The 21,317-nt window shown below is 30.9% G+C and overlaps 1 protein-coding gene across 12 annotated transcripts in view; it reads left to right on the top strand.

The window, feature by feature from the left end:
• Positions 1-21,317, top strand: part of LOC123708877 (modifier of mdg4-like) — a 303,503-nt gene that overhangs the window by 167,297 nt on the left and 114,889 nt on the right. Inside the window, exon 5 of one of the 12 annotated variants that reach the window (XM_045659840.1) lies at positions 16,246-16,493. The exons of 8 other annotated variants lie outside the window; for them this stretch is intronic. In XM_045659840.1, the coding sequence (XP_045515796.1) occupies positions 16,246-16,478 (233 nt within the window). In that variant the 3' untranslated portion in view covers positions 16,479-16,493. Of the gene's footprint in view, positions 1-3,309; positions 3,546-6,583; positions 6,805-9,841; positions 10,069-16,245; positions 16,494-21,317 lie in introns of those variants that run through there. 3 more of the 12 variants (XM_045659854.1, XM_045659857.1, XM_045659845.1) reach the window with 3 other exon arrangements.

Raw genomic sequence — 21,317 nt, 5'->3', positions numbered from 1 at the left:
ATGACAAAAATGTCCCTTGTGTATGGAAGACGTAGATATTACCAACAGACCAAATACAAAAATGGAGCAGTGTCTTGGCGATGTTCAAATTATAAATATTTTAAATGTCCGGGAACAATGATCGTCAGTGTAAGTTGGTCTATTGAATGTTCTGAACATATTCGTTTGTGGAAATTGCCTAATAATACGGTTTGTTTTCAGGGCAATGATGAGGTCATTGACGGGAAGGCACATACATGTACATCTATGTATCCAAAGAAAGAATAAATTCAGCGGCTAATATATTCTACTAATTATAAGTTTTTACAAATGTAATTACCATTAAATGGGCCAAATATATTTTTTTAGTAAATTTAGGTGTAGCCTGGATGGTCAAGGGTACCTGTATATTTATATAATATTATTTATTTTGTGAAACAAAGGAAAGAAGTGGTCGAAACTAGTAAATAATACAATTTTATATTAATTTTCTTCTGGAGCGTGTTTGGCCTGGAAATAAAATTGTTATAATTTACCGCGTTGTAATCTAATATTTTTTTATTATTTATACGAACTAGTCAATATTCTTTTATACGAAGATCATTATTGTAATGTTTTAAACATGGTATACATACATAATTAATGTTGATAGTCTTTAAGAAACCAAATTATTATGCAACTATTTGTGATAATTTATCTAAATTAATAATACATATATGTATTATATCTATCTATTTCTCAAGCTTAAGATCATGATTGATAGGAAATGTAATAATAATGATGTGAAAGATATAGTCATACTCAGAGTCGTTAGTTAGTAATAGACTTTATTCATAGAAACTTAAACAGTAAAATTGCATTTAACTAAAGCTTTTTCATCTTTAACTTGTTTTAAAGTTATGATTAAAAACAGCTATAAGGTTTTTGGTTACAATTAAAAGCAAAGTCAGCTTCCTTCTTCCTCCAAATCTTTAACTAATTCGTGTTTAAATTTCATTTGTTTGGTATCGTTAATTGGACGCCTCAGAGTATTACTAAATTTATAATATCGTAAATATGTGTCTATTTATCAAAGAATTTAAAACTTCATATGATCTCTTAAATGTTCCATTATCTAGTCAAATAAGACGTACAACTAAGAAGTAAATGTCTATTTAATCAAATAATTTTAAGTATTTATTGTTAAACGATATTAAACAGTATTAATAAGTTAAGGAAGAGTAGAGATAATTTCAAAATAATTGATTAAGATAAACATAAAAATCAAATGAGGATATTATAAGGTAAAATATTAAAGCTATACAACAGTTTCAAACTTTTATTTTGGCCTTGAAGTCAATTCGATGAATAATTTTAAAATTTAAATAACAAAAGTTCTTTAACTGTATTTTCCTTAGTTAATTGTGCCATGCACACGTAACTTATTTTGTAGTAATAACAACATATGCTGTTTTATTCAATGTTATACATTATTTTTTAAATAGATATTTGAGGTAAGTATATTTAAGAACGAGCAGTGTTGGCCTAGGGGCTTCAGCGTGCAACGCTTATGTCGAGTCGAGGTTCGATCCTCGGCTGTATATCAGTGGACTTCTTGTCTTAGACCCAAAAAGCTGTCGGAGTGCGTCAGGTACAGAAAGAAAGCTGATCACCTACTTGCCTATTACATTGACAAATGATCATAAAACAATTAGACAAATCTGCGGCCCAGACCTACAAATGTTGTAGCGCTGCCTCTGATTTATTTTTATATTTAAAAACAAAATAAAGATACTTTGGTCATTCAATTTACAGATTTTTAGTTAATTAAAACGGTGTTAGCTAGCATTACGATGGGATTCCACGAACATCCAAGAAATAAAATTTGAGGCGATATTCTAAGCATAGATATAAATACTGTAGAGTTAGAGCCAAAACATTAAATGGTATGTTGTTTAGAAGAAAAACGAACATTTGCACCAGATTTGGAGTTGAATTGCATTTTTGATTACATTTTCTTCTGGTAAATAAGATAAGAAATAAATCACTTTTGAGTTTGATATTGTCCTAAACTATGCTCTATAGTCTATAAAAAAATATGTAAGTACTTTTGCTGACAATTTTTTGAAGCGAAAGATTGTTAAGCAAATACGTAGATTTTATTAAAATTTAAGATTGATATTAAAATTAAAATAATTGAAAGAATAGCCGAATATTACATTTAGATAGTTAAAAAACATAATTTACATAATATTAATTATAAAAATCTTTTTTAATCATTGTTTTTATCAAAATTAACAAATGATATTAAAATTACATTCATCTCATTATCTTGAAACCAAACTTGCACACATGTTTTTTTTATATCTACCCATATAGAACGGTTATCTTATTTTAAAATTATGCACCGGCCAGTCGTAAATAATTTGAAAGGTAGGTTTGAAAATCAAATAAAAAATCAGTAATTTTTTGATGTCAGTAAATTAATAAAAATATGTACAATTGTCCCTTTAAATCAATTCAATATTCTCAAAGTTTGGTAACATTGTGTGTTTTCAGGTAACCGCGTAGACTTCTATTTTGGGCCTGGGGAAGATGGGAGTACTATATTGATACACCAAGGTTTTCGGTTTCATAAAAACTACAAAAATGGCGACAAAATATCGTGGAAATGTAATAAATGGCGGTGCAACGCTCGGATGACGACACTAAAAAATGATGTTGTAGGTGTAAGAAATCAGCACATTCATCGTGATTAAGTAGAGCTCACTCGACATTTAGCTGATGTTAATAACCGTTAACAATACATGGTTACTTACCTTCCAAGCTTTTTAAAGCCAACTTTTATACTATTTGGCCTCTATATCAGGTCCGAAACCCTCCACGAACCTGAATAACGGATATTTTTTATCTCTTTAAAAACAGACTGTGTCATCACTTATGATGGGGGGTTAAAGTGTTTGACGAAGGTCGAAACTAATGTACATTCTCTTCGATTGTGATTTGTTAGTAGCGTCTCTAGTCGTTACGTCGTTACTCTACGCGTCATGTTATTAACGTTCCTTTGTATAAAAACAATTGAATGCACTGCTTGACGTCTTTTGTTTCTTTTTCTGCTTCATTGTAAATGGTCCTATCCCATACTTATGTATTAGGGTGAATGGTTAATACATCATCGTGATTGTTAATAGATTTAGAAAAAAATAACTAAAAGTGTATAATGTATTTTTGTCGTGTGAATATTTGTTTAAAATTATATTTAAACAAACAATTGTGTTGTTTTTATAATCATTCACATCGCGTTATAGATTGTGCGTACCGTTAACACTACTAATTTAAAATGGTTTTCAGATCTGAAACCAGTGTTTGCGCTGTCTCAAAGGGGTAACACAGTTATAATAATTGGAAAATACCGCTTCAACCGAGTGACTAAACAAGGGAATAGATCCAGATGGGTGTGTGTGAAAGCAAAGTCGGGATGCAGAGCTTCTCTACATACAATGGACAATGCTATTGTTCGGGTCTGGGGCCTTCACGACCCCGTGGCACATACTACTGCTAATAGATTCTAAGATTAACCGGATCTACTCTCGCCTTAATAGATTATAAATATAAATAAACTTTAGTTTTAAATTTGAAAAGCATAATGCATTAAAATTTATTTGTAGCCATTATATAACAAATTCGTAGCAAGTTGCTACATCCGTAGCTACAGAAGACAATGCTACACCTCGCTACGCCAACGTCTCTAGACACATGAAAAAACATACATTATATAATTATATATATACATTACTTCTCTGAGAATTTGATTTATATAATAAATTTATTCAACATAGTTTATTATATTCTAAAAACATTGTTTTTTCCGTTTGTCTAGAGTCACAGAGCAGAACGAATATAGTGCTACTGTTTATGTAAGAAATAATTGTGTTTTGTCATTAGTTATCCCTAATAGTGCCTTTTTCTGTGTTTTAATAGTAACTTATAGTTGTAATAATATTTTCATTTTGGTGAACAGTTCTGATTTTATACTAACATTCTAAATTTGTAGGTTTTTTACTGAAATTAACCTAATCGTGCAATTATGAATTCATATTACATTAATTAATATACCTAAATTCTAGGTAACAATAATATGACATAATTAAAAACAAAATAAAAGCAATATAGGTAATATTTGTTAGTTTTTAGGTTACGTATAATTTGATTTTATATTCTACAATGGCTTTTGCTTAATTTGAAATTATACCTTATGTTTTATATTTTAAATAATTGGTCGCTTGAAAATACATTTAGTAATAAATTGTGAAAATTGATTATGGTTTTTTTGTACGTTAACATATTTGTTTATTTTTTTCCGTCTATACTTACAAAAGCATTTGTTATGAAAATATTTAACGAAAAATGCGCGGACCCTAATGTGAAATTCTGTGCCACCTAAAACGTCATGCCTTAGATCTAAAACGCCGACGTCATATGTCAGGCGAAAAACTTCAGGCTACTTGCTGTTACATTTTTTTTTCACACAACAAATAAAGAAATCTGAGACCAAGAATTGGAACTTTAGTGCTACCGTTTTGGTACAGCTAGTAGATTACCAGTAGATCTGTAAGAGTCTCTGTAAGTATTTGTTTCTAAAAGTAATTTCTATGTGTTTTATTTTAGCATTCATTGGGAAAAACCTTAAAGGAAATCCGGCATTCTTCATCAAAGGATTCAAGTTCATTCGACATAGTTCAAGCAAAGGGTGCAAGGCTCGATGGATTTGTAGCAGAGTGAAACATGGATGTCGAGCAACAGTTGTTAGCATTGATGGTGAAATCGTGAGAGTATTACATCAGCACAATCATACTTTTTAATACTAGCCGTGCTAAATGGAACCCGCTTATATCTGTTAGATGAAGGATTGTGATTAACGAGCTACTCGCAAATATGTTTTTAAGTCTGTAAATGTATGTTGAAGAAACCAACGTAAAGCCTTAGATCTACCAAAGTATAGAAAACATATTGTTTATTTATTGAAATAAATCTGCTTCACAATATTCTTTAGCCTTACGACTTCAATATATCATGCTACGTTTAGCATATACATATGCGTTAAATAAAATATATTAACTGAATGCGTACAAAAATACAAGATTATCACCATTTATTTTTCTTTTGTATGAAAATGTAACTTTTTCGATAGTTTTTTGAAGAAATTGCAGCCAACTAGCTTAAATTGCCGTTTAATTAGCAGCCTAGCCTTTTAACTAAATAGGGCAGTTTAACCAGCGGCCTTAAGTTAAGTTTATAAGCCGTAGCGTTTGTAATAACATTTAATGAACTGGCTGGCTAATGCTAAATGCTAATGGCTAATGTCACAAGGACACATTGTGACAGAAATATAAAAAAGACGAAACATCTGACATAAAAAAAATTTCGTCCACTCTACCATTGTACTTGTTGTATTTCATTAAACTTTTGAAAATACCATCAAAGTTATGATTTGCCGACGCTATATTAACAGTTTGAATTGTTTCGACGCTTGTCTACCCCAGGTGGCAGAAAGCGGAACTAAATTTAAATTAAAAATCTATGTTAGTAATGAAACGTCATCCATCCAAGTCATTTGCCTCGCTGTTTGAATTACTGGCTCAATATCTTTCAGGCCTATCTTTCTAGTTAAACGGGGTTGTTTAGTTAAGAGCCTATAAAGCTATTGATTGAACAGCTAATTAAACTAGAGGTAAGTATACATTGTAAGTTTTATGATGTTACGAAGGTATAGATTTCTCGTACGTTTTATAACGCCCATGAATCATTTGTAAAGGTAACTACACCATTTAGTGTTATTACGCTGTGAGTTATTCGTTATTTATGTATAAATAAATAACGAATAACTCAAAGCGTAATAACCCTAAACTAAACAAATCATATTGTTGAATTACAAAATTCTGTGATTTGTATGCATTTGTTTTTCAGATAGCAAACGGCCATATCGAACGATACTGCGTTTAAATAAATCAAAACACAAAGTTTGGAGTTATTATACTAGATTCGATGATAAAGCTAAATGTTTTAAGTGCAAGAAATTTTTGAAAATTAGTCAAAGGTCTATAACGAGTTTAAAATATCATTTAAAGAGTAAACATTCTATAGATCTATATGGAGATACATTCTAACTAATATGTATTCTTCAAACATAACATAATTTAGTAAAAAGTATCAAAAAAATTGTTTTATTTTATATTAATTTTGATTCTGAAGCAAACACTTCATCGATACAATAGTTCATCGTTCGTTCATCATTCATTAATATTTTATCAAATAATTATCATTGGTAATTAAAATAGATGAAAAATATAAAGTATATCTTTATGCATTTTTTCTCAAGCTATTAATTTCCTTCAGGTTGTGATCGACTTTATTCTTCAATCATAAACTTCCCGTGTTCGAAATATTATATTGCATGTTAAATATTAGTAAATGTCGGGTTTTATCCTTTTTTTTAACTATATCTAAGTAAAGAAATTATCGATTTTAAACAATGATTTGCCATTGTTATTAAACTAGACCGAAAACAACTAGTAATCTATCTTGGTATCTTCCGAATGAAATTAACAAATATAATATCTTACAGGGCCTACATTTACGATGTCACGCTATGGTAAACCGGTGCTGTTGATGGGATTGTATAGGTACAATAAAAAGAGAGGAAGAAGTACTGATAAAAAGACCTTTTGGGTATGCAGCAGAAAGAGTCAAGGCTGTAACGCCTCTTTGACAACTAGAGACGATACTGTTATTAGATGTAATTTAGAGCATAGGTGTAATACAGGCCAATAACAAACAGCGATTTATTTTGTGACGCACTAATAAAGCGCTGCGTATCTAGTTTATAGCGCTTTAAGCGCATAAGTGAATTGGTAGTTTTTATGCTTAAAGAGTGACACGCGTTAGAGGCGTAAATTATAGAGAATTTAAATATATTCTACGGGACCTATAGCTAAGAATTTTTTCACAAAACAGCGCTGCCATACCATACGTGAATAACTATGTATTTTTTTACAATAAACATTGTAAATGTACAAGTTTAACGAGATTATTCGCCCACCTTTTGATTATACAAATATATTTATTTTTTTAAGAATAATCCAATATACAAATGTTTTATTCACGTGAAAGTGTGATTTTTTTATTCAAATATTATATACATTCACAAATCAAGGAAGTTTTACTCGAAAAAATCTGACAAGAACTGAAACTGGACCTATGGGGTACATAAATACGTAAGCACAAATATCTGTCAAAGCGAATACAGACAAATGAGATAATATTATATAACAGTGCAATTAGAGTGGGGGTTACAACTATTGTAACGTTTTATTATTGATAGAAGAACGCAAAGGTGTATACATATATTGAGTATATATAAAGTATTTTCATTCATTCATGTACAAAGTTTGATAACTAATTTTATATTAAATTGTTTTAAATCAGCTCGTCTTTCATTTAAAAAACTTAAAATGTTTAATGTATGTAAATTTATTTAAAATTATCGATTTCAGTCACACGTGAATTAACACTGAACGGAAAGCAGTACCTATACATGCACGGTCAAAAATTTAGGATTCACCAGAACGAGGGTGATAAGGTTCGATGGCGTTGTATAAGGAAAACTATAGGATGCAAAGCTTTCATCATCACTATGAATGGAATTGTTTTACGAACACGTCATAATCACAACCATTGAACGACTTGTTTGTGAATTAATATTATATTTCATTATGAAATTGGAAATAAAACAAATAACATATGGTATAATATGCTAGTCTGAATACATGTGGCTAATTAAAAACGAAACACGCCATTGTTTGAAACGAACCTTGCGAATGTGGCATGGGATGTAAATTGTCAATAGCCCTGACGTTGACATTTGGTATATACATTGATTTGAAAGTCAGCTCAGTAATGGAACGAATGAATGTTATTAAGTTTTTTTAGGTTCCTTTGTATGTGTGTCATTTGGAATCTAGTTTAATATAACCGTCTTATCTCTTCCATAAATATATATATATAATTCTGTCATATAATTGATGATGACCATATATGGCAAAACGTTACATTTTTAAAATCGTTTTTATATGGCAAATTAATATTAAGTGATACCGCCCATAACACTCACTTTGTGTGGTTCGCAAGTGCGTTGCCGATCTTTAAAAGAAGCCGTTGGAATTCATTGGGTAATTCAAGTAATTTTGTATAGTATAAGTGATGTCAAGAAATAATCATGTGATTAAACAATGAAATAAATATTTGTCTTTTTTGCGTACCTAAATAGTACATTTACACAGCGTATATTTGTCTCAAGTATTTTTTGACCTTTGTAAAAATTAAAGAGCTTTTATAACAATAATATAATAAATCAGTACTTCAGGAACTGTTCTATATACTTTAATCAATTAATCGATGTGTCCGTTTCATTTTCTTATATGATAAATAATGATTTTAATTATAATTTAATTTTCAGTAAAATTCGAATATAATGACCAAGGAAAATTGTATTTATTATGTAACGGAAATAAATTTACGGTTCACCAAAATGAGCGAAATAAACTTAGATGGCGCTGCATTCAAAAGAAAATTGGTTGTATGGCTTTCATCACAACTGGCCTTGATTATGTTGTGTATAAAATGAAGCATAATCATAACCACTAATACAATGGTTAGTCCGTAATCAATTGGTTCAATATAGAAACGGATAAACGGGAATGTATTTCAAGTATTAATAATATATAAAGAAAGACGGGTTGAATATTATGAATTCGTGGTTAAAGAATAAATAATTTTTCTCCTCGTTCGTTTACCGAGAAAATAATTCAAGACGATTTCAATACATCATAGATGGACAGCAACCGTTTGTAGCGGTCCGTGTATGGTGGGCCCGACAGCTCTAAGCAGTTGACTGAACGGCGAAACTCGACCGCAGAACGACTGTTTCGACCGCTCAGGAACTGCTTAAGCGGTCTGCGGAATTTAGTATGGAAACTGCATATCGCCGTGTGGTGACCGTTCTAGAGCAATCGGTCTCGGCTGCAACATGTGGCCAGCGTTACTTGACTGCAAAAAAGCTTAGTCATATGAAGACTTATATTATTATAATCTATTAACAACTTAAATTGAACTGAAATTTAATCAAATTTACAAAATACAGCATAATAGCTACCAAATTTTAATTCACGCCAACAATATACGTGTTTTTTAAAATGTATCTAGTCTTGTTACGGAAACTTGTAAACGACTGGAAGCTTCGTATTAAAAAATTGTGATTTTAGCGTTATATTGGTGTCCGTCATATAATAGTTTGTAATATAGTAACTTTAATAATAATGAATTAATTTATTACCAATTATTATTTTGATAAACATACTTAGCAAATTGTCGAAAATATACGATTTTTTTATATACTAGTAAAAGTTAGACTGTTTTAAGTCGTAAGACCTACAAGTTAAATTTTAAATGTTCCTGTAGTAGAATTTAATTAATTTTAATTAAGACGACTATATGTTTATTTTTAAATGTAAGGTCTATTTCCTAAGTTCTAAAATTAAAAATTTCCTCCGACTGAGTTTCATGTTGTCTACAATTATTACTCACTATTTTTTTAACAATAATTAGAACTGTTAACGAATTGTTAATAACTACATACTGATCTACGATCTGAACAAAAATTATATTTATATATATCAAAACATATACAATAAAAACGAATTATATATTAACCTATAAAACAATAACAATGTAACGACTTGCATATCAACGTAATCCTTAAATTATAGGAATTTTTATTATACATTTATTGGAATATTAATCCTACTAACTAGAGTTTTGTTTTTAGATATTCTTCGGACGCTATTTCGTAAGCGATACTGGGGTGATTCTACAAATATTTACGTTGGAGGCCATAAATTTTGTCGGCATTCACGATCGCTAGCCGGTAACAGGATCAGGTGGACATGCTCTAAGAAACATAAGCTTAAGTGTAAGGCTTCCGCGGTGACGATAGATGGCGTGGTGGTCTCCACCACTGGTCTGCATTCACATAATTAGGTGTAAGTCGCAACCATGTTCGACCAGGTTTCTAGACATCTTATTGTTTAAAACTAAATTAGTCTTTTGTCAAGTTATGCGCATAAGTTGCTTTAGTTAATTTAATGGCAATTTTAACAATTTTTACAAATTCTTAAAAGGCCGGCAACGCACTCGCGAGCCCTCTGGCATTGAGAGTGTCCATGGGCGGCGGTATCACTTAACATCAGGTGAGCCTCCTGCCCGTTTGCCCCCTATTTTATAAAAAAAAAAATAAAAAAAAAAATGGCGAACAATGGATTTATTTATTTGTAAAATTTAAAGTTAGTGGTTATACTACATACATAGCGTATATATTTATAAATGTGATGCATTACTTTGCGATGACATCATTTTAGAGTATTTCTTTAAATATTCATATATCAACAGATTTTTTCATAAATACACTGTTGAAAGTGTCTTATACTTCATTATAAACCATATATATAATATAAATAATTCAATGCCTGATTGGATTAAGCTGTAGCTTATATTAATCATTTTGAATTGAAATAAATAGAATTTTAATTGATATCCACGCCACCTATTGGGGCCAATTCAATGTTGGAAAAGGTGAAGAATCCATAGTTCATTGACCTTAAATTATTAATAATAGTTTGTAGAGCAAACTAATTTTAATTATATTATACATTTTTATGGAACCCTTGTTAACTTCAATAATTTATTACAATTATTTAAGGTGAATGAACTCGAGTTTAGATTCAGTTTAATAATGACGATATGAATTTATTAATTGTACTAATGATTAGATTAAGTATAAAATATTTTTATAATAAAATTATTTATCGAGTGTAATATTAAACATTCCACTTAGTGTTGTTACGATAAAGTAGAATACTTTTAATGTTTTAAAACTACGATTTAAGCAAAAAAATATTTTATTCACGACGTTGAGTGTATAATATTCAAAATTGTTATATTTGCATTAATTAGTGATAATTCTAAAATAGTTTTTACTGTTTGATTATAATCAGTTTTTAATGGGTTTTTTTATTTTAAAATATAAGGATTTTATCTCTATAAAATTATGTGTTCCGGCTGATTCTCCTTCGGCTATAGTTAAAGGTAGATTTAAAATTCTGACATTTAAGGTATCGCAGTCTTTTTGGTATCACAATTGTATGGTCGTATTTCGAAGGTACATTGATTTCGGCGCTAGACCTTGTCACCGCATATCGGGTAAAAAGATAAAATACAAATATGGGGCCTTAAGTTATATTATACCTATATAGCCAGAAAATTAATAAATGACAAAAAGATATCTATAATGAATAATAATATAGTATTTAAAAGGCTGGGGCCTAAACAAGCGCCTCACACTGACATAACCTACACATTTTCATATCCGAATTGCTAAGTGAATGGTCAACCCATCAAATACATAGATATATATTTCGTAAGCATAAACTCTTAAGCAGACAGTCTTGATTTAGTGCTTTCAGAGTGCGTCTTTCACTGTAGGTGCATAACAATTGACTTTCTGTCAATGTCTGCATTCAACATTCGCTCGTACGTCGACGAAAAACATCATGAAGAAACTGAGGTCATTTGAGCGAAATAAAAAATAAATCAATGCGTATTGTAATATATTGGTAACCTTTTTGTTAATAATACAGTCAAATCCGTTTATTATATTATCCGGTTATATTGATCAAAGGTCCCGGCGGGTAAAGGTAGGTACTTAATAACAATGTCGTCGGTTTTTACGACCAAATATGATTGATTGATTGATGAGTATTGTACCACTGTATTTTATTCATTTATACTAATATTACAAAGTACTTTTTTAGTTTTGTAATGGATAATGCAAAAAGCTTCTGGACTGAATGCATAATATCTTTAACAGTCCGAATACCTCATTAGTGTAACATAAAAAAGCTGTGTAGAGCGGAAAAAGATAAATCTACGTGCGAAGACATATGATTATTGTTCGTAAAATAATAAATTGTGGTATTTCAGGTTACGAGTTTATACCTCGGGGTGAAAATAGTTTTTTACTAAGAATCGGTGGCTATACATTCTCGACGAACTACTCGAGTTCCACAGGCAGAAGTGTATGGTATTGCTCCAAGCGAAAGCGTCGGAATTGCAAAGTGAGGGTTAAAATGATGAACTCCCAGATACTGAATGTCACTGGGCACCACAACCATTAATTATGGACGCATCAGCTGGAAGTACCAAAGAATTAGTCTCAATTGTCTCGGTCATAAATGAAAGGAATATTAATTGGATTTTTTCTGAATTTGAGTACTTATAAATTTTATAATAAGCCGTGTTTTTATATAATAGATATTTATTTATTAAGCTTATACAATAATGGCACTATTAAGAAAACACTTTTTAAACGGATTGAAGCTATGTATTATTATAAACTTATAATTATTTACATCATTTTAAATTTTTCCGACGTATCGCGTGCTTTACAGCGTGCGTGGTCATGGTGACTGGCTGACAGTGACGTTTAAAAAGTGTATTCTTAATGTGTAAAAGCTATGTAAACAAAAGACAATACTAATGGCACTATTGTTAGCATTCGATTTTTATTTATCGCGTTTTTATTTAGGTATTAAGGTAAATAACTGGTATTTTTCTCTTTCAGGTAAACTGCTGTATTGACTCACGTAAGTTTAGTACTTAAGATGTTAATATTTTTTTTTACTTGAGTCCTTATGTTTTTCACGTTGACTAACATTTGTGGTTAATTACGTAAGTGTCGAGTGGTATAGTGGATATTGATTTTAGTTGATAATAAATTATAAGACAAATTTTCCATTGTCTCTCGCAGATAGTGCAAAAGTTTTGTTTGATCACATGTGGTCACCATAGAATGGGTGTGGTTGTTTAATTACGTATATAACAGTGAATTTACAGGGGTTTTTGATGTCCAGAACTGGCTTGACAGCAACGAACCTACACACAAAGCCGTACATATTAATATACTGACTCGCCCACGACGACAACACCTCTTGCCAATAGAAGACCATCTTCTAAAGGAAATTGAAAGGAAAAGTGGGAAGCTAATTCGGCGGAGATGCGTTGGTTGCTATGATGCAAGAAGAAACTTGGGCGAACCGCCCAAAACAGCTACTAATAACGCGAAAAAAGTCTCACAAGTGTGCAGTGTGTGCCTTTAGCCTTATTGTTTTAACTGTTTTCATCAATTTCACACTAACTCGCGATTGAATGTATGATCGCATTTGTTTTACTAGCTCTTTGAGATGTCTGTGCGCCTGGTATGCGTGTTACACAATAGTGATTTTTTTAATAATGTAAATTTACATTAATATGAATTACACGATATATATAAATAATTGATGTATTGTTAATTAAAACAAATCCCTTTAATCATTAAGTCTATACAAAAAGGACCAAATGCATACAGATAAACTAATTAATATTTTATTTAATATGTCCTAAGAATAAATAATCATTAACCCCCATCTAAAAATTCAATATTTTCAGTGGAATATGTTACGTCCCAGAAAGGAAAGATTCTGATGAAACTCCATGGGTATACCTACTCTTTAAAGAGTGACACAAAGTGCCGGAAGAAGAATCGGTGGGTATGCTCCACCCACCAAGTGAAAAGGTGCCCGGGGGTCATACTCATCACTGATGGAAAGATCGTTAGCATGAATGAAAACCACAACCATCCACCGAAGTTGAAGGAACTTCTTCCGTTCATGTATGGCCCGCCTGCCTGGTATACCTATGATCAAAATCGCCAAGTGAAAGATGAAAGTTCATAGATATTTCGTTGATATGTACTAGTTTTTAAGGCTTGTGTGGTAAGGGTAAATATATTCTCGAAACCAATTAAAACAATTAAGTTATATCGCTGTTATAGTCGACTTCATTTCATGGAATTTATCGTTTCATGTGTTACAATTTCATAGTACAAAGACGTAAGCAGCCCGTCAAGTACAAAATATCAAATAGTTATGAAATTGAATTTTGAAGTATGTACAATCGTAGATTTTCAATTATTTTCTGACAATGAAATATTGTCAATTCTGTTATTTGGGAAAATGAATTTACTGTTAGTATTAAGTTAGTATTATTGCTACTGAATTTAAATTATTGGACATCTTTTCAGCGTATATGTGTTGTATATACATATTCATATATAATAAAATATTAAATTATTACACAGTTTTAAGACATAAAAGTATATACATAGTTGAAACTGTGTAATAATTATTTATAAAAATAAGGAATTAATTTTATTAGAGTATTTTGAAGTTGTCATTGTTGATGGCGTCATTATGAGAACAAAGTACTAGGTTCATTCTCTGGAAAAAAAAAATGTTTTAGTCTGGTCACAAGAACAATGCATGAAAAATATGAGACCGGAAGACTTTCATTTTTAAATTTACTATTGACTTAGAAACGAATGGCTTTTTACCAAAAAGAAACATATTAACCTTGATTAATATTTAATATGAAAATAAAAGATGTGTGCGTTTCAAATATTTCGTGTTTAATGCTAAAATGTTTGCCTGGCTAAGTTTAAAGTTGATGTGTTTAGGGATAATGTAGTGCTTTGTAGGCAATTTTAATAAATTATTTTAAATATTCCATCTATTTGTAATTTCTGTGAATAAACATTGAAAATATTGTCTTTCTTTACAATACCAATGATTTATCGTTGAATAGAATATATTTTATATGTAACAGAAGACAAACGGGCAGAAGATCACCTGATGTTATGTAGGCCTCGATGGACACACATTGCCAGAAGGCTCGCGAGTGCGTTGCCGGTTTGTGTTATTGAATTAGAAGTATATTTCCTGTTTAAAGCGATGTAGATATAATTACAAATGTACCCTGCTGGTAAGTAGAGGCCTTATAATTGGTTTAAATTTCATATTTTGAAAATTAAAAAACTTACTGCCCTGGATCTGGAGACGTTTGGCCACAATCCCATCTGATATTCGATTATTATTATATCGAGGCCTATTGTCCAGGAGATTATGTAACGGCCGCTTATTAACCGTCTATTAAAACTGTTTGTTGAAAATCGTGCTGCATGTACATGGTATAAGGTATAGATTCAAGTTGATCTTAAAGAAATACTATATTTTAATTTTACATATACATGTTTACAGGTTTAACATTCGGACTGTCTAGACGAGGAAAGCCTATGATATGTTTTGAAAACCATTATTTTTGGAAGCATATCGCAATAGGGGGCAAAGTAAGGTGGTTTTGCAGTCAACAACGGAGTGGATGCAAAGCTAATTTGTATACATTTGAAAATAAATTAATTAAATATAACGGAATTCATAATCACTAAATTTTAAAATTCGTATAAGACGAAAACGATTAGCGCCAATGTGTATTTAAAACTTTGACATCCCTTTAACGGATATAACGCGAACTTATAACGTAATGTTAAAACAGTTTCCCATTTTTCCATTAATAACAGATTCTTACGTAGGTTTCAAATTATTATTTCATATTTTTAAAGTGTACTGTGTCACGCTTAATAATAGTTGAATTAAAAATAAAATAACTAAATCCACTGGCGCAGCGATACATTTTTTGATTGAGTCTTTGCTTTCGAGCTGTTTTTTCAAACCACTTTTGTACCTTGCACCATCGTAGGTTGTTGGTTTTAAGAAGAAATAACTTGTAAATTTTAACAAAACAGTACATTTTTAAAACATAATGAAAATTAAAAAAAAAATCAACCAAATTTCCCCTACGTTTACTTTCAAACTCCACCATTTGTTTAATGGCCCCTTAAAGCTTGTTGTTGAAACGTTGTTGCGTTCAGCTTCAAGTCAATCGATATATAATATGTTCTTTTAAAAGAATAAATATACAAATGATAATTAAAAAATCGATTACATTGAAATTAAGTAATGTTAAACAAATAAAATATAAGTTATATTCTATTATAGTCTTTCAATTTCACTTGTTTTAATAAAAATGAATTTTTTTTAATTATTTATTTTAACGCTGTAGATCAAATGTAACCAATCCAAGGAAGGTAATGAATGTATCTTCTTATAATTTTAAATTAAAAGTACTTCTTTATAAGTTTAGCAAATTATTTCTATCATTTAAAATTTTATTGTGGTACATAGTTAGTTTTAGTAGTAAATACATTGTATTTTTTCAGAAAACTAACATTGATTTGCCTTACAGATTTAAAGCCGATGTTCGTGAAATCGCAACGGGGAAACCAAGTGATTTTAATTGGAGAAAACCGATTTAACAGAGTAACGAGAAATGGGAACAGATCTAGATGGGTGTGTGTGAAGGCCAAGACTGGTTGTCGAGCCTCCTTGCACACAGTCGACAATGCAATTGTACGCGTATCTGGGGACCACAATCCCAAAGCTCATAGTACACCTAACAGATTTAAGATTATCTATTAACAAGGTTTAGTAAACTAATATACCTGACTGCATATTTGAGCGTCGCCAGTCGTTAGTGCTTATCTTCTCCTAAGAGGACATGTACAAATACAAATTACGTGCTGATTATACGTAATAAATGAGCATTTTGTGGCTTTCTCTCGACTTCTTCGTGAAAAGCCAGTTATGTTTAAAAATGAATTATTCAAATAGTGTAAAGCGCATGTGAACCGCCATTTTGTAAACATTGAGACACGACATATTTCATAACAGATTGTACGACTACGACGCAGTCGGGTAAAGGTGGAGGGGGTTTAGTTGTATTTATAGGGATCTAGGTTTCATTTATATATACTTATTTATTTCACAATTTGTTCCATTTTATATGGGCTTTATTGGTAACAATTGCACAGGAAATTCTAGTAAAATACGATCTATGTGAAAAGAACGTGATGAAAAAATAAATGTTTGAATTGGAGAATGTATTTATAAATTGTTTATTATGAAATTGTTCGTAATTTCTATACTAAATTAAAACAAGTTCGGTTAGATTTGATAAGTAAACGTTATGTAGTTTTTGCATTGCATGAACACACCATTTTTATATAATTTATTAAGGATTTAATGAAAAATTAATCAGATTCCTACATATTCGTTTCTTTCAAATGATTTTGATTGTCAAAAGCGACTAGGTAGTTTACTTTAAGCAGGCAGATTTATTTTTATGAACTGCTGACATTGGACACGTGAAATTGCATTTTAAAATTATTTAACGTAGTCGTTTCATAATAATGTATGACATGACAATTTTTTTTACACTTTTTACAACTTTCTAGTAATACAATGCTTCTTATTATTATTAAATAAATTATTTTTAATGCCGCTTTTTATTTATATGCCAACTCTGAGAAGAGGAGGCTCATCTTACTTTAAGTGATACCGAAGGCCTTCACACTGACAGAGGCTGTCAAGTACGTTGCTGACCGTTTAAGAATCGGTACCCCCTCGTATTGAAATACACTAAATACATAGTGGTTCGCGGAAAAAATGCCTTGTCAGTTGTAGAACAAGCCTTGACAGCTTGTTGACATTTATTTTAAATGATTAATAATATGGTAAAGTTTATTCATACTTTATATATTATTACATGTATAATTTATTGTGTTTATATTAGCTATGTTAAGCATAGGGAAGTATTTCCGAACCAATTCAACTGAGGGTCCTTGAAGAAAAGAGCGTACCATTTCTTAAAAAGCCGGCAACGCACTCGCGAGCCCTCAGGCATTTAGAGTGTCCATGGGCGGTGGTATTACTTCAGGTGAGCCTCCTACCCGTTTTCCCCCGGTTCTATAAAAAAAGGGAGTTATCTCTATGATGTATTGGTGAGCCTTTCATCCGTATCAATGCTAAACTGTTACATGTTACTCTCCAAGTATTAATATTGTGAAGGCTTTCAGCAAAGATTCAAACGACACGATATGGTAGACCAGTATTACTTAACGGTAAATTTAGGTTTAATATATGGTTTATGGTTTAGTTAAAACCCACAATCATTAAAATATAAATGTGTATATATTTTTGATTTATGCAACACAATCTTATCCTAAGAGGTGACGCTAAACCAATTACAAAACAAACATTAAAATGTATTAGATAAAACAAACTAAAGGATTACTGTGTATGTAAATTAACTGCATCGTTGAATATACGAGTAGAACAGAACAGAAGCTGGAAACTGTCGTGGGCGGATCTAAAAGATAGATTTTACAAAATAGATTTTATTATAGTCTGCGCAAATTTTATCGTTATCAGTTATAACTACACTGGAGAGCAAAAAAATCGACTCAATTCAAACTTTCGCACTCAAAGTGCTCTAGGTTTAAAATTAAGACCTAAATCTCAATTTAGGTCATTAATTCTTAAAGTTTTAGGTCTAGCCTTAAAAATAAAAACAATGATGGCAGAGTTAACTTTTAGACAACGTCACAATAGTCGAGGAATGGTCACTGTAGGATTTCGTACTCGTTTACTCAGTTAGCATTGCGCGACCTTAGGGCGTACAATGGGTATAAAAGGTGACCTACCCCTGTCATCCTTATCAGTTGACCGTGAAACGTCAACAGATGCACATCTTCTCAATCTCCAAGGAAGAAAATTTCCCGGAAATGGATACAACAGCAGAAGTAGCGGCTCAAGCAGTTACGCTTTTGCAACAGGGCTGGAGTCAACGACAAGTGGTTCGTACTTTGCAGAGAAGCCAGTCAGCTGTATCAAGAATATACCGACGGAACCAGGAGACTGGTGGCTTTCACCGACGAAGGGGTTCCGGTAGAAGTCGGTCCACTTCGGAGCGAGACGATCGCTTTATCGTCAGTACTTCGCTGAGAAATCGTAGTACATTATAAAAACAAATAAACTTAAAATCAAGACTTAGGACTTTATTTACTCTTCGATGTAAATTCTGGATCATTCATCAGAGGGACATAAGATTACATAAGACAGTAGAAGGAGATCTCAAAGCAAATTCATACGACGGTTTCAGTGCTTTTCAGTTATTGTATTTAGCGAGGGACTTCCATATAAAGTAGATATTGTGATTGGAGTCTAATAACGACGCGAAGTTGGTGTTAATAATTTTTTTTATAAGTTGTTTATTTTCTGTTTCTATTAATAGATTCTATGGTACTTATTTTTGGTAAATATATATTTTTACTGTATTGCAGTTTTCTCTAAATAAATACCTTTGCGATGATTTCAGGTTAGTAATTTAAAATATATTGTTTGTGTCTTTCCGTGACCCTGCATGTAAATGGTAAATGCCTATATGGTTAAAGAATTTATGAAATCCGTCCAGTTTTTAGGTTATTCATTACAAACAAATTTGATTTTATTATATTTGTATAAATTTAGTTGTCGTTAAAGCAAAGCTATATTATGTTTTTAAATGTATCCCGAGTTCATTCATAGATGAACCATAGATAATAGTCAATCTCAATGGGTTCGCTAGAAAAAGCGTACACTTTTTGGACATTCTTGGCGCGTGGCTTCTATTCCCATACATATATTAAATTTAGACTAAATTATATAATTTGAGGTGTATTTATTATAATCTATTTGTTTTTCAGATATTATTTTCACGACTTCTAGATATGGCAAACCTGTGATTACTATCGGAAAGTATAGGTTTAATAAAGTGGCCACACATCGTGGTCCAAGGTTCCGATGGGCGTGCACATCGAAAAACAATGGCTGTAAGGCTGCTATCATTAGTTTCAATGACGATATAATTTATATTAATAATTCTCATAACCACTAAGCAAAGGAAAGATTTCTTGTTTGGCTGTGAATATTTTGTACTAAAATTGCACTGCGTGGCCTGGTGCAGTTTTACAGTTCTCCCTAGAGCTGAGCTTTCATTTGAAGTACGTTGAAAGTTTTTGATGTTGGTAATAAATTTAATGTGTTGTATTATTTTTAAATGTATTATTATTTTACAAAACATATTTAGAACAAAATAAATTATATTTTGTATATATATTGTAGTTGTATTATTTTATTTATAAAATTTATCTAGTCGTATTTCTTTCAACAGTGCTTGCATGCTTTTCATAGCTCTTGCTCGACGTGGTTCGCGGATCTTAAATTGATTTTTAATATTTTAACTTTCTGATTAATTTAGTTATAAAATGTCGGACGGAAAGAAAAATTTACAATTCTTAAGCATTTATTTAATAGAAAGCTTTAATAGCCTTTTACTTTCAGGCCAATTTTTTTTCACAGTCTCGTGTAGAGGTCACAAAATGGTACGATGGAATGCGTATAACTATTGCTTGAAAAACAAAACAACTACGAAACAAAAGTGGGTTTGTACTAAAATCAGCAGCCGAGGATGTAAAGCGTATGTCCTTATGGTTAATAACGAGGTATTGTTCCACGATAGTCTCCACAATCACAAATAAATGATTTGTGGCGAGGTTTTATTGTTAAGGAAAAATTTTATGATTGCAACTAATTTGACTGTGTCAAACGGAACGACAAACATTAAATGATTTTATCCGTACTAAGTTATATAAAAGTATTAAAATAAAATAATTTTATTTAAAATCTTTTTTTAGCAGTATTTACCCCGAAACGCATTCATGATATATATCTATATATTAAATATACGCACTTATTTCTTCATTTATTTATTTTTTCATAGAGGGTAAATAGGAAAAAAATATATTATATGCGTTACGAGGAATCTTAAAAATCCTAATTGTCCTGGTAAGTACTTATATATTGATAGAAATATTGGCTTAGTGGCTTAAATGTGCAACTCTCAATCCTCAGTTGTGCGTTCAAATCACGGCTAATACCAATTAAAGTTGTAACTAAGACATCAATGTACACAACATGAGGTAAATGTCCTAAACCCATAAAATGTATGAGTTGTGTAGAAAGCTGATGTTTAAGAAAATTATAAAGAAAAGTAACAGAAACAGATAGGGTTGTTACTACTTGTTAATAATTATTGTTAAGAAAAACACTTTTTGAACGGATTAAAGTATATATTATTATTAAAAACTTGTAATTATTTACATCGTCATGCGTCACCGTGACCACGCACGCTGAAAAGCACGCGAAATGTCGGAAAAATTTTAAATTTAAAATTATGTAAATAATTTTAAGTTTTTAATAATAATATATAGCATTAATTCGTTTAAAAAGTGTTTTTCTTAATGTGTAAAAGCTATTTTAACAAAAGACAATAATTATTGTTGATTTTAATAAAAAATATTTTATGTATAAAGAGATTTCACTTATTGTACTCGTCTAGTATATATAAAATTAATTCCATTCAATCAATACAGTTATTAA

Source organism: Pieris brassicae, chromosome 4 (genome assembly GCF_905147105.1).
Source record: "Pieris brassicae chromosome 4, ilPieBrab1.1, whole genome shotgun sequence".
Taxonomy (NCBI): domain Eukaryota; kingdom Metazoa; phylum Arthropoda; class Insecta; order Lepidoptera; family Pieridae; genus Pieris; species Pieris brassicae.
Note: the sequence above shows the minus strand (reverse complement) of the source record. Positions and strands in the feature narration are given on the sequence as shown.